The sequence below is a fragment of the Acartia tonsa genome, chromosome 6, assembly GCF_053477335.1.
Source record: "Acartia tonsa isolate MP-2025a chromosome 6, ASM5347733v1, whole genome shotgun sequence".
Taxonomy (NCBI): Eukaryota; Metazoa; Arthropoda; class Copepoda; order Calanoida; family Acartiidae; genus Acartia; species Acartia tonsa.
In genome coordinates, this window is record NC_137265.1 from 8,845,905 (window position 1) to 8,861,394 (window position 15,490).

The 15,490-nt window shown below is 32.3% G+C and overlaps 1 protein-coding gene across 1 annotated transcript; it reads right to left on the bottom strand.

Annotated features, from left to right (window-relative positions):
• Positions 1-380: 380 nt before the first annotated feature.
• LOC145321750 (uncharacterized) lies at positions 381-15,187 on the bottom strand. The gene is made up of 7 exons (XM_080163321.1): positions 15,001-15,187; positions 11,525-11,584; positions 9,179-9,295; positions 8,743-8,818; positions 5,624-5,665; positions 4,772-4,839; positions 381-1,069 (listed from the first exon to the last, which is right to left on the bottom strand). The coding sequence occupies exons 1-7, from the start codon at positions 15,049-15,051 to the stop codon at positions 1,022-1,024; spliced, it is 462 nt and encodes a 153-aa protein (XP_080019447.1). The 5' UTR covers positions 15,052-15,187; the 3' UTR covers positions 381-1,021.
• Positions 15,188-15,490: the final 303 nt, after the last annotated feature.

Genomic DNA, 15,490 nt, shown 5'->3' on the forward strand with positions numbered 1-15,490 from the left:
GCAAAGCATTTGATTCTATATCGAATCATAATTTAATAATATAATCAATAGGAAGAGATTATTATAGAGATATCGTAATACAAATGTCCCAAATATGTAGATCAGCACAGAAAATAAATCAATGTTGTAAATATGTTGTAGGAAGCAAATTTATTTAATCATTTTTTAGAAATTTTTTTAAATATTGGGAAAGTTAGCTGGAAGTCTATTCCTGACCCAAATATGGCAATGTCTCTTTTCGAAATATTTTTCAAAGCATCAGAACTGCTTTAAATTTGAGGTGCTTAGTTAAAATTAATATTTAAGACTTATTTCTAGCGTTTTAGGTTGTTTACTGTACAGTAATTGATACTTAGATTACTATGTCTTTACAAAAATCCTTTCCAATTTTTAAAAATTATATTGATGACTAGAAGCGCATCCACTCAATGTTTAGAGAATTCCGTACTTCTGTATCAGTAAGTTTAATTTACTAGTTTAGTGGCTAATCTTAAAGATAAAATAAAAGACGAAGACTAAACTGCATAACTTTTGACGTCATATTCGCCATCTCTTTTTTAGGGGTTTTCTTTTCCACTTTTCCTCTCATCTTCTACATTTTATGACGTCACAGGAATCAAAAGTGACACAAAAGTTATGCAGTTTGGTCTTCGTCAAATAAAAACCTAACTTGCTTGAAAAAAGTTGAGCTATATAACGAAAAATTATTATTAATAATAGCACCTTACTTTCATATTATTAATAAAAACAGCTATTTTAAAACAAATATTTTTTATAATTAATCTAATATAATTTTAAGCTTCATGATATTTAGTTTTTTGTCATGATTTGGTAATTTTATATCTTATATGTACAGTTTTTTAAAACATAGAAATTAACTTCATAAAAATATAATTTAAATTTATTGTTATACATTTTTCTCCATTATAGTATTTTATTCTGTCTTTTTGGAATATCACGTTACATTTTGCTTTGTTTTATCCAATAGATTAATTTCATGGATAACTAATTTAGTTTAGGTTCACTTGTATCTCTTGAATGTACCCACCAGTGCCGCAGGATCCAACTCCTAAAATAAACAAGAAGATTACTCGAAAATCAGGATAGTTATTTATCGCATCGCGTCGTAGTATAGACAGGCTTCCGCGGTTATAAAATGTACAGTTATAAGATTAAAACCAGTTATTGATTTGGTACTAATGTTATGATTTTTCATTTGATATTTGTGGAAAACTCTCTGTAATATAATGTCATACATGATTTTTCAGTATGGCTAAGAAACGATTCTAATCAAGCGGATACTAATCGGTCATACTGTCAGTACTGACTTTTTTCGACTTTAAATCCGATATGTGTTAGAGTTTTGTCCAGGCTTAAAAATTCTTTAAAAAATGTTTTCGTGAAAAATCCATCAAAATCACATTAAAAATCTACAAAATTAAACAAAACCATAGAAGGGTTATTAACATAAGATTTTATTTAATTTTTGTAAATTTTTATGTGATTTTGGAGGATTTTTCACAAAAACAATTTTGCCCCACTAAGCGATTAGTGGGGCAAATATTTTTTTAAAGAATCCACCTCTGATGTATTTTACATGTTAGATTTCAGTCAACTTGAACTCGTATATTCCTAATATGCCAGCGAAGCTAAGAATTTGGAATTTTCAAAATATAATGTAAAAAAAACTTTAGGGATATTTTGTATAACCAATATAGTTATACAATTGAAAAAAATTAATATGAAAAATTATAACAATAGGACAAGTCTTATTAGCCACGATAATTTTATGTTTTTGATTTTAATATTCGTGGAAAATTATCTGTAATACGATGCTATACATGACATTTCAGTATGGTTGAGAACGGTTTTTAATCCAATGCAGCGGATAGTAATCGGTTTCGAAGCCACACTGGAAAAAATTAATGTTTGTTTTTCTGTCTATCTTATTTCTTTATTATATTTCATTCCTCTCTCTTGAAATTGTCAATGAAAATTATAATCCTATATTTTTTAAAGCAATATCCTTAAAGCTCCTGGCTTATTTAAGAAAGAGCGTAACAATTTAAATTTAAACATTTTAAAATTTCAATATTTTGAGATTTTTAGATAAGATCCAGTTGTATCAATGACGTACGTCTAATATTATATGTACAGGAAAAATCTAAATAAAAAAGAATTATAAAAACACTGTCTTATTGTCATATTTTGTAATTTTCTGACAGTAAAATAAGAGTACGTTCGTCTGTACTTCAGACGGTGTGTTACTAAACGATCACTATGGCTTTATGTTTAATCTTGGGAGGGACCTTAAGGGGTAAAATTGATGTACATCTAAAAAAAACTGCGTAAATACAGGATTCTCTTTAAGGTTGTACTTACATTTGGATGAATTGATTCACTTAAAATATTGTACCTTGTTGTCCTAGGAATTAATGTTCCAACAATTGGATAAATAGGATAGTTTTATCATACAAAAAAGTTCAACATGTATTGCATAGATATAAGGACTTTCTGGTAAAGATTTTAGAGCTGCTTCGATTTTTAAATCATACCTAGAAAGTTTGAAATTTATAGGACAATTCTAACATGCATAAATAAGATAACCTTGATGTAAGGACTGGCACACCGACGTATAGACCCTAATTATAGAAAAGCTTGGCTTTTAAAAATATGAAGGTATGCCACAAATAAAATATATTTATTGTACAGATGTGCATTTGCTTGTTCTTATTATTAATGAATGCAGCTTGGGGCAATGGATATAGAATATGTGGATATTGTGAGAGATTCTCGCATACCCTGAAAAGATACCACCCATTCCCCCTCCCCTTATGACTTTTTTTACCCCCCCCAAAAATTTTTACCTCCGGGGTAAAATTTGCTTAGGGGGGGGGGGGTAATTACCCCCCCTGAAATCTGTTGGCAGAGGTAAATTTTTTTTACCCCCCCCCCAAAAAAAATTTACCCCCAGGGTAAAATTTTTGGGGGGGTACCTGCCTAATTATAAAATATTTAGTATTAAAAATGAGCGCGAAGTGCGCCAAAATTTTTTTTATAGGGATTATTTATTTGGGTGGGGGTCCCCCCCCCCAAATTGTTCGGGGGGGGGGGGGGGGGGGGTAGATACCCCCTTCTTAATAGTTGGGGTTGCCAACCCCAGGGTGATTGGGTTTAAAATATTAGCGGTCATGCGTCTTGCGTCATATTGGCAGGGTGACGCAAATTTCAGATCTCGTTTTTCGCTGATTTTTCTTCATAAGATAAAAGCGATGCTTGCTATAATACAAATATAATTTTTATTCAAATCGCGAAATCTGGAATCTGAAATTGAAAACAAATTGGGGGTGTCTACGGCACCCCCAATTTCGTTTGGGGGGGGGGGGGTAATCACCACTTCCCCCCCCCCTCCCCTTGGAAGTCTTTGCTTAACTTGACAACAAAATTCCCCTGTCACACTATCCACGTATTGTATATCCATTCTGGAGGCACTTAATAAAGTTTTAATTATGGAAGATGCATCAATTAAAAGTTATAAATAAACACTATAAGATACTTAACTAATTTCTAGATTATACAAATTTATATTAATTTAGGATTTGGGTAGCAATTTTATCAATTATTGGTCTGTTCGCTCATCAGTAGGAGGGGAGGGGATTGGGTAGAAGGGGTAAAGGGAGGAAAGTTTTTTGGCTAGCTGCAATTTTCACATTATTAAAGTACATGATATATGGTGTAAATCCAATTAATAATAAATCCATTATTTTAAATCCTTTTTATAAAATCATTACCTACGTAAAAATATTCATTATGTACATTTTAATATTTTCAAAAATAAATTTAATCCTGTTTATTGTTTTTTTTTCTATCTATGGTGTGCATTCACATCCACACATGTATCAGATTATCAAATCATAGATCATTAAAGTACAACAATAAAGGGGGTGGTGTTAAATAACTGGTTGGCCCCACCACGTGGATTTGATTGGGTCTTTGAATATCAGCCAATAGCGTCGGAAATATTAATACAGCCAAGTCGCTATATAAGAGCAGAAAGAAATTTTCTGGAAGTCGAAAAAGGTCTCCAACACTATTCCTAAAGCTATCCCTTTTACATGTTTTCACATTTTTTTCACATCCCAACATAGATTTTTTGCAATTGTGTCTATGTTGTTTACAGTAAAGTACCTGTTGAACACTGATAGCCTCCCCTACCCGAAATTTTAGAAATATTTAAAATCATCCCTGATCAGTACTTTGTGCAAAAGGGCCTTGTCTTTTTTGTGTTTAAAAAGTATGCTAACAAGCGTAAGTGAATGCATACATATTTTTAAAGGTCTTTTCTTTCATGTTTAATGACAAAAGCTTTTTATTTTTTAGAATTTGAATTCTATTATGATTTAATTTAATTAGGTTATTGAGCCCTAGTTCTTTTATACTTTTTGCATTTTATGCTATGCTTGAGTATGGTCATAATATTATAATTTTATCGTATTCATATACATATAAGTTTCTATTAGCTTTGAACTGGGATGAAGCTTTAAGTAAGTAATCGATATATTTATCTTCATTAATTAAAAGGAGGGGGACGGTTTGTGCTTCCCGGCTCCATATATCCCAAGGTATGTGTCGTTTACCACTCCAATCAACCTCTGGACCAATGTAAAAGTTCCCTATGTATTGTAGAATGATTGGTCCAGCCGTCTAGGATATCTTAGCAGACATGTATACAGACAGATATACACACTATTACTTTAGTCTATAGGATTACCTGTTGTGTATTTTGTCCTTTGGTTTGCTTGTACTTTTCTTCCATTTTGTCCCATGCTTTTTCACATCCTTTAAACACAAAATTGTATTGAATTAATTCAAAAGGAATAAGTTCTTTTTGTGGTTATTTCAAGTCTTTCTACTGTCGTGTGTCTTGCATAAGTTGACTAAAAAGCCGCAGACACAGCTACAATATCTCGAAGCTATTAAATTTCAATTTAGCCACTATCAACTACAGCCAGTCGTTGTAGAATCTGCCACAGCCAACCACAGTCGCAGGCAAAATAAACCTCACTCAGCTTAAACTACATACACTACATTCAGTTGCAGCTACCCTTCGCCGCTTAACAATTTTAAAGAATCATAGCAGTTTTCACTAAGAATCAGCAACTCTATGCCTAAGTCACTCTTATATTCACTAAGCCTAAGTCACACTCAGTGCCAATAGACAACCTGTTACGTTTTATTTCATACCAGCAGCTATACCCCTAAAGGCCTCTAGAGGCACTTGAGGAGGGGAGAGTTGAATCCCAAAAACCATCCTTTTAAATTTAGATTTTAAAAAGTAAAAAAAGCAACCCCATTTTTTATTTTAGTTTTTTTTAAATCAAATTATTTTTTTTTTTTGATGGGGGAATGAGGGTAATTTTTTCTAGGGGCGATTTCTCTTGGTAGGGTGGTGGTACCCTCTCCACAAAATAGGCATAAACCTTCCCGGGACCTCTGAGAAGCTACCCTGTTAAGGAGAACCCGATCGGTTCAGTGGTTAGCGAGATCCTTCGGTACAAACAAACAGACATCATGTTACTTTTTATTCCATATTTGTCACTGAAAAAAAAACTAACCAACTTACCAACCATTACAAGAAATAAAACGGCCACCATAAACGCAACACCTAAAAAAAACGAATGGTTATTTATCGCATCGTATTATAGACAGCTTTCCATGAATATTAAAATGAAAAAAATAAGAGTAAAATCAGTTTTGTTAGCACCAAGTGGCAAAAGGCCCGGGCTATCAAAGCTAGTATTCATTTTATAATTTTTATTTTATTATTCGTGGAAAATTGTCAGCATTAAGATGCTATACATGATTTCCAGTATTGCTTATAACCAGTTCAAATTCAGCGGATATTAATCAGTTTCGAAGCCACACTGCAAAATGTTTTCCTATAAAAGCAGTTTCATAAAAAAAACCTTATATCATAAAATAAAAATATCAATAGATTAATATCTTATTTTTGTGTTTAAAATACCGATGAAAGATAAAAAGTATTAGTTTACATTTAAGAGTCAAATTTTGTATATGCTTCATTAATTACAACACAAATAATTTTGTTCCACCAATAAAATAATTTTAAACATTAGCCAAATGTAACAATCAAATATTTCATTACTGGGATGTTGCACCAGATTTTCATGTACTATAATAAAGTGATGCTCTCAGCTGACTAAAATAACAGGGGAACCACTCCTCTACCTCAACCCCTCCCCGGCTACTGGATCAACAAACTGACCAATAAATGTAGTCCATATTAGAAAGCTAAATTGATACACTTTCCCCTGCTAATATATCCATTATAATCCTCTATAAACTTAATTGATAGTTATACTTAATTTATATAAGTGTTATACTACTTTTTATAAAGTTTTTATCTTAAATTTGTTTTGCTAAAACTGTTCTTCATTATCATAAGAACATTCAAATTTACAAATAAAGCTTTCTACAGCTTTTTTGCCTAATTAGGCTTACTACAAATATAAATTATAATAATAAATTAATTGACTTCTTAATTTTAACTTTTAATAATTCTATGATTTAAAGGAAAACTATGATTTCCTTTGATTTCAAAATTAAATTCTGAGAAGGGGTTACAGAAAAATCAATCAAAAACAGCCTTAAGATACACATCGTATGTCTTCAAGCTCAGATAAGCTTTGCAAGGCAATTGCAGATCTCGTTTTTATAGCTGATTCATTTTGATTATAGGACAAACGGCTTAAGGTCTAATTTATTTAGCTGCTAGGGCTGATTTAGAGGAGAAAATATCTCGATATTTGGTGACCCAAAAGCTATCACTAATAGCGGCTGTGAATTTCTTGTGGATTTTTTCGAAACCCAGGTAGATGTTTACCTTTACACAAACCCAGGTAGATGTTTACCTTTACACAAACCTAGGTAGATGTTTACCTTTACACAAACCCAGGTAGATGTTTACCTTTACACAAACCCAGGTAGATATTTACCTTTACACAAACCCAGGTAGATGTTTACCTTTACACAAACCCAGGTAGATGTTTACCTTTACACAAACCCAGGTAGATGTTTACCTTTACACAAACCCAGGTAGATGTTTACCTTTACACAAACCCAGGTAGATGTTTACCTTTACACAAACCCAGGTAGATGTTTACCTTTACACAAACCCAGGTAGATGTTTACCTTTACACAAACCCAAGTAGATGTTTACCTTTACACAAACCGCTTTGGTGTGTTTTTTGGTAAAAACAATCTGATTAGAACAGACACTATTTACAACAAATCTAACAATATTTAACAAAAAAAATAAGAAAAACAAGGTTGACAACATTCATAAAAGTTAAGCTTAATAAGTTCCGAAATTACACAAGTACACGAAGCTTAATATGGACATAGTTATATTTCAAGACTTGATTATAGAGACGCTTCTTTTACGATCTTCGTTCTAGGAAACATGTAAGGACTATTATATCGTATTTCATTTTCTTAAAACTAAAAATTATTTTGTTAAAAATGAACATACTGACTTGTAATAATTATAGAGTTGCTACGCTTTCTAAATTTTACTAAATTTTAAGAAATCATCATGCCAAGTTTGCAATCGATGGGACAATTCTAACACACCCTTATCAATGAGCTATCCTTTGATAGAAAGGCATAAAGACATGTCGACCCTAAATGTTGAAAAGCTTCGCTTTTAAAAATTGCATGCAAATTTACTGAGATTTAAGATGAAAAAAGGGATTTTTGTTCCCCCGGTGCATTTTGCAAATTTTTTCTGCTTAGGATAAAAAATGTGCTTGGAATGTTAAAGCTTATTTTCTACTTTTATTTGCAAAGATTTTTTACATTTAGGGTCATTCCGTCTGTCCGTCAATCAGTCCGTTTGTCAAATGTCTCTAACTGTTAATTTAAGCAGGGATCTAAAGAGATAATACAATGATGATAAAAAAAAATTACCCCTTCTAGTGATTAAAATGTTTGAACACCCAACTTAATGAAACAAACATCAAAATTTACTGAACTCCCCAAAGTTGTTAAACCAACGAATAAGAAAAAATTATTATAAAACTTTGGAGAGTAGTGTAATAAACAGCCGATTATTCTAAGTATCCCTATCCCAACCCTAATTGTTGTTGAGCTTCGCTTTTAAGAATGTTGTCATCCTTGTTAATTTAAAGTATAGTTATATATTATAATTATTTAGGCTGTTTAAAAAAAAGGATGAAAGACTCCATAAATATAAACAACCTCAAAAAATAATAGAAAAAAATCCAAATAAAATGAGTAAATTATATTTCAACTACAGAAATTTAATATATTCCTTAGCATTGTAGACGGACAAAGTGTGTTATAGAGTAAATACTCATTTCAAAAAATTAATCTTTGTAATGATAAAAAATGCAACTAGTTTTTATTCTAACGGCTGACCCCCCCTGGAGGCCTCTAGGGGCACTTAAGGTGGATACATTATTTTAAGGATAATTTCTCTAGGGAGGATTTTACTGTTGGTACCAATTTCCAAAATAGATGAAAACCTTTCCTGGACTAATAAGAAACTACATTATGAAGGAGCATCATATAAAATCAGTGGTTACCAAGATCCTGCTGCACACACATACAGACAGACACACACATAAAGAGACAGGCATCCTATTGCTTTTATATAAGCAATATCAAAGAAATCGCATCTACTCTAAAATAAGGAATTACCTATGACTAAAGCTAACTGTTGTAATGCTCTGGTAGACTGTTCTATGTAGGTTAGTTCAGGCATATTCTTTACTTCCTAAATAATAGTAATTTAAAGCAAAAGTGTACATTATAAGTATTGTAATTTTGTCCGTTCGTTTGTCTGTTTGTCCTATTCACTTTGGTTTTTAATAAAAGTGATTCCTTGGCGTTTTAAATAAGCATAATCATTTGAAGAAAAAAATTAATTAATGACTTCATTATCTTATCTGCTGGCTCAGAAACGTTAAGCACTTGAATTTGGATTAATTGAGTCCAATTAAGCAGTCTACAAAATGTTGAACCACTAGCTTAATCTACAAAAAGGTTAATTTTGTTAGTCATCATTACAGATGTGCATCAATTTATCATCCAATGTCTTATCCCCAAATATCTCTGGCTTTATTTGATATTCCACCTGTCCTGGTAGTTTGTCCTTATTTGCGTTGCCACCAGAATTAAGTCCCATGGAGTCCATGTCCATAACATCCTCGCCGCCACCAGCCTCGTCACCGCCGCCAAAATCATCTTGTGCCTAATTCACCGCCGTGTTCATAAAATGTTAGTTATTTGTTATACTGTTATTTGTTCCTGTCTATAGTGCCCTTGCAAAATGGGGATAGATGTCACTGCTTTTAGCCTACCTATTATATTGGCGTCAGGAAGTAAACTATACCACATCACTTATCTAAGGGGTTTCTTTTCCCCCTTCCCTTTCTTTTTCCCTCTTTTTTTACGTCAATAGAATTGGTAGGATAAAAGCGGGGACATCTATCCCCATTTTCCTAGGGCACTAAACAGTAAACACAGCTACATGTTATTTATCAACCAATGACGCTAATGAGTCAAATATGTTGTTCTGGCAATTTCCACCAAAGTGTCAAATATTATTATTTTTTACTTTTGATCAGGTTGGAAACAGGGCAGCCCCACATTTTAGGGCACTGCAGAGCTCCCCAAATATGGGATTGCCAAAAAACTTATGAAAAATTAAAACAAACTGCATTCGCCCAATATCTACTTTTATTTCAAAAGTCACATGTGCAAATTTCCAATGAGATCTTGTAGACGGCTGCAATGGTCGCTCAAAGTTTTAGGAAAGCTTAGAATTGGCCCTTGGCAAATTCTAAGCTGTTTTTTGGAGGTGTAGGTAGAAAAATAGCCTATAAAAAAATGTTACCCCCCCCCCCCCAAAAAAAAGCAAATAGTTTTAATCCTAACAAAAAGTATAAAAAATGCATTATCTCAGGCGTAATCTATAGCAACTTATTAGAGAAAAGCTAAACTCCTAATGACAGAAAAAAAATTAAATCAAAAAATGCAAAAGAGAAAAAAAAACTTTTTTTTGATTAGCAGAAGATAAAGAACTTTGTGTACATTTTCAATGAGTAAATGTTTTTTAGTAGCGAAAGTACTAAACTATTCCAAATGTTTGGCTGTCCATCTCTTATTTAATTTGTGGGAAAAACGTATTTTTTTCCAGAAGATTTTTTCTTTTCTTCCAAGCAAGGTACCCAACTTAAATTTTTTGTTTTCTGTCTGTAATGCCAAAAAATATAATTTCCAGACATTGTTAGCAACGATTTTAGAGTATGGCCTCGAAACCGATTAATATCCTGTTTATTAGAACCGTTTCTCAGCCATACTCAGACAATTTTTCTACGAATAGTAAAATAAAAAAAACCTTAAGATTAATACCAGTTTTGTTAGCCCAGGCCTTAGGCCCAAATGTGCACTTTAGACCGGAATTAATCCTATAAATTATCGTTTTGCTTTCCTTTGAAAGCTGTCTATGATACGATGCGATAAATAAATATTATAACTTACTTTGGCCGTCTGTGTGTATGTTTATTTGTCAAAAAATGATTTTATATTTTTATGTTGTCATCCTTGTGTGAAAGGAATCAGATAAGGCTAAAACAAGCATGTTAACATTCATAGAAAGTTCAAACAAATTATTTTGATAAATATTCAAAAAGAATTAAAAATATGTCATTATTTAAGTTTTACAATGTATTTTGTATTTCGTTGTTTCATCAGTATTAGAAGAATCAAAGCAAGGACGTACAATTTTTTTTTGTGGGACAAAAATGATGGAGGAACTTATTTTACTTCCCATCCTTTACATTCTTGGGCATGGGTATCCTTCCAACAATTTTAAAGGGAAAGAATATCTATTTTTGAGAGTTATAATTTTGTAGAGTTATAAATATTCAGGCGTTTATCTTGCCTATCCAAAATAAAAAATCTTGATTGAGACTGAAATAAAGCTTCTCTAAAGATTGCAGCCAAATATAAATACTAGTGTTTTCAAGACTAACGCCGGTAAAATCAATAGGACAAGAAAAATAAGACAAAATCACGCAACCTGTTCGAAAAACAGTTAAATATTACGTAAATTTGTGGCAGGTTTTTTTCCCGTTGGTAAGGAAAATTACAATCACTTTAACCCTTAATAAACCCTTTATGTAATGATATTAGGATGCAGAAAAAAAAATAAATGACATTTTAAAAATCTAGATTTATTGAGAAATTACGTCCCTTAAATTAATATTAGTTGAGGGATCTTATGTTTTAACCTGAAACAAATCTCGATTAAAATGCATGAGCCTCAGTTGGGGATATAGTTCCCATTACATAAAACCTGAAGGCTGAACAAAGGAAAAGCAAATTATCAAGATTACGGTGGTAACTATAAAACTAACAAACCATAGCTATAGAATAGCTACACTTTTAAATTTTCATTTTCATTTCATGAACATGCCTGAACGCTATTTAGCGTGGAAGCAAGCAGTAATTGTAGCAAACCAAGATATTTCAACATCTAACATTATTACATGATTTTTTCCTTAAATAAAAGTACCAAGAACTCTGTCTGTCTGTCTGTATGTACCAAAGAATCTCGCTAACCGTTGAAAGAATATGGTTCTCCTTTACGGGGTAACTTCTCATAGGTCCTATAAACGTTTATAAGCATTTTGGGAGAGGGTAACACCATCCTCCCAAGAAAAATCGCCCCTAAACAAAATTACCCCCCCCCCAAAAAAAAAAGCCGCTAGTTTTGATATACAATAATAATGAATAAGAACTGATATCTGCAGGTATAATAAGGGATAAGACAATGGACGATAAATTATTGGTTGAACTAACCAATTTGTTTAAAAGCAACCAATCACAATCCAATAAAAGTCCAAAGTTTTTGAGCCAATATTTTTTAAAAATATGACAAAACTTTGAGTACCAGTACAATTTTGGAATCTACTGCAGTTCACGGTAAAATATTGCTGGTAACAAATATTGCCAAAAATCTATGAATTTTTAAGGCTGCTAGCTGCCAAACGGCTGAACGTACAGATCACACTCGCACACCATTTTAAGCGGTATATGAAGGCCTACAAATAATCTGGAATAGCCAAGATCCAATGATGCACAGGGAAAGCTTTACTGAAGAAAAACACGTAAAATAGGCCTTTTTCGCGCATTTCTCTGCACTGCGAGATAATTATACATTATTGATTTATCGATATTCCAGATTATTTGAAGGCCTTCTTATGCCGCTTAAAACAGTGTGCGGGCATGATCTGTACGTTCAGCCGTTTGGCAGCTAGCAGCTTTTAAAATTCATAGATTTTTGGCAATATTTGTTACCAGCAATGTTTTACCGTGAACTGCAGTAGATCCTAATTTTGAGTCTCCTCCCTCCTTCCCTGGATATCATCAACTATATTTTTTTAAATGTCCTTCTGTCCAACTATGAAGTTGTAAATTTTTGTGTATATTACCATAAACAATAAACATCTACATTGTAACTCACTTTGGCTGACTGTCTATCCTTAAAATGGATATATTATCATTTGGATCTTACACCGGATTTTCTAATAAAGTGAAACATGCAGGGGACTAAGATAACGATTATCCCCTTTACTAATTCCCCTCCCCTCCTACTGGATGAGCAATAAAAGACTTCCATGTTGGCAAGCTAAATTGACGTAATTTTCCCCCTGACCACATTCATTGTCTTCAATGCTTTGCTTAAAATATGTTTTCAATGTTTCGTATTATTTTTAAAAGCGAAGATTTTCTATAACAAAACAAATTTTTATGTGATATAGTTATTCTATTAATCTGATTTTTGGACTACTGATTTCTAGGACAACAAAGTACAATGTTATAAGCGAAGCATCTCTATAATTAAGTTTATACATTTATATTCTGTTAATGTTTGTTTGTCCTACCGTTTCAGAGCTTTGCCTGTATGGATGTTGTTATCCTTGTTTATTTAGAAATTTAGGTAAGGATTAAATTATATTTAAAAACTTCCATAAAGATTATAAATTGTATTTAACACAATTATTAATAGATTTACTATTTTTAGACGAATTTTCTTAATTAAAACTAAAAGTTATACTTTCATAATCTTAGAATATAATCTGAAGCGTGATAGATTAAATTTCATTATATTACATTTTTATGATGATAATAATATTCTTTTTATAGGCAAAGCTTTTCTTTGAATATAGTCAGTCCGTACGTCCTTCAGGGAAAACTCTTGTCGTTAATTTATACATGTTAAAATTGTTCTATAGATTTCAAACTTCGTACGAAACCATGGCAACGCGATACGAGAAAGTCCGTATTTTCATTCTAATAATGCAGATTTTTTACTTTTTTGACAATTTTTTTTATAAAGAGTTTTGCTTCTTTGGATATTGTTATCCTTGTTTTAATATCAAAAGCAATTAGACAATACATTAATTGTAGTTATTCCTTTTCTATGGCAGTCTACCCTTTTAAGCTTTGCTTTTATGGATAATGTTATTCATGGAGGGAGGGGAAATTACACTAGTCCCCAAAGTTTAATAATAACGTTGGTTTAACAACTTTGGGAAATTTCATTGAATTTTGATTGGTTGATTCATTATGTCGAGTGTACAAACGTTTTTGCCACCAATTGTAATCTACAGAAGGGGTATTTTGTGTATCATCGTTAGGGATGTACATCAACTTATTAGTCATTATCCCTCTAGATACCAGGCTATAAATGGAAAGAACTATCCTGGCTGGGAAAACTATTTGTAAATGTTATTTCTTTTGAAAATAGTTGCTATGGTTAAGATTGTTAGAATTAATAAATGTAGGATACATGGATATGTTGACAAAGAAAATATATAATCTATATAGGTTGCTAATGTGGACCATATTTATTAGTCAGGTCGGTTATCTAGTAGTAGAGAGGTGATGGGGTAAATTATTGTTATTTTAGCCAGCTGGGAATATCACTTTATATTGAAGTATACATGAAAATCTGGCACAACATCCAATTAATAATACATCTATTTTAAAATTAAATTGAAACTGAAAGAAAAATGCACAAATTCAATCAGCAGACTAAAAATCATTGTTATTTGAACCCAAAACATTTTTAGTTGTTTCCCTCGAAGCGCCTAGTCGAGCACAGAATTCCTTATCCCAATTATTTTGAAATAAATGAAAAAAAGGGGGGTGGGGGGGGGCAGCTGATACTTTTTAACAATCATTTATAGTCGATGATGGCAATTAAAAAAGGAAGTCAGCAATGATCCATTCTACCTTATGCCAAAAAGTCGACATAAAGCATTGACATGGAGTGGGTGTTTTGTCACTTTAGACATTTATAAAATAAGTCATTTTTAAATTAGGTGTTTTGTCCCCACTTCATTGACATTGCTTTTTAAGTATACTATTTAACGAAGGTACGTTTGTTAGACGATTATACCTTACATACTTACCTTACTCTTTAGGGAGGGTGGTGGTACCCTCCCCCAAAATAGTTATAAACCTTCCCGGGACATATGAGAATCTACCCTGTTAAGGAGAACCCGATCGGTTCAGCGGTTAGCGAGATCCTTCGGTACAAACAATACAAACACACAAACACACAGACATACACACAAACATCCTGTTACTTTATCATAAGGATTTAAAAAATACGAGCGACGAAATAGTTTTAAACCTTCCCGGGACCTATGAGAAGCTACCCTGTTAAAGAAAACAAATCAGTTAAGCGGTTAGCGAGATCCCTCAGTACAAACAAACAGACAGATAGGGAGAGAGACATCGTTCTACTTTGTATTACAGAAAGGGATTGTTGTTTACTTTGATTTCCTTTATGAACATTTTTTGACAAATTTTATTTTAGTATGGCTATTGCTGAGTTAATTACGGATTAAATTATTCTTGTTGGAATATAAAATCATGTTCCTGTATAATATTGGTATCCATTTTAATTTTAGAAAATTCTAAACGCTTCATTTTTGAGTGTACGATCTTTACTTTTATAAAGTTTTCTTAGTAGAATTTTTTATCACAATTACTTTAAGCGTTGATATTTTTCACAATATAACTTTTTAGTAGCAAAGCTACTCTATAACTACTCTAAGTAATAAGAAACACAATAGTGTGCCTTTTTCTTTTTCTTCTAGTCGGCATCTAGCAGCGGAGCTAATTTCTTTTTCTATCTTTTGGAGATCTTCATGATTCTTATCAAATCTTGATTCGTAATTGACTTTTATCTGAAAAGCATAATATCCTATTATATAAAGTAGAAAGCTTTTTTGTCTGTAACGAAGGATCTCGCTAACCGCTAAACCATTATGGTTCCCCTTTACAGGGTAGCTTCTCATAGGTCCTGGGAAGGTTTATAACTATTTTTGGGTAGGGTACCACCACCCTCATAAGAAAAGCCCTTTTT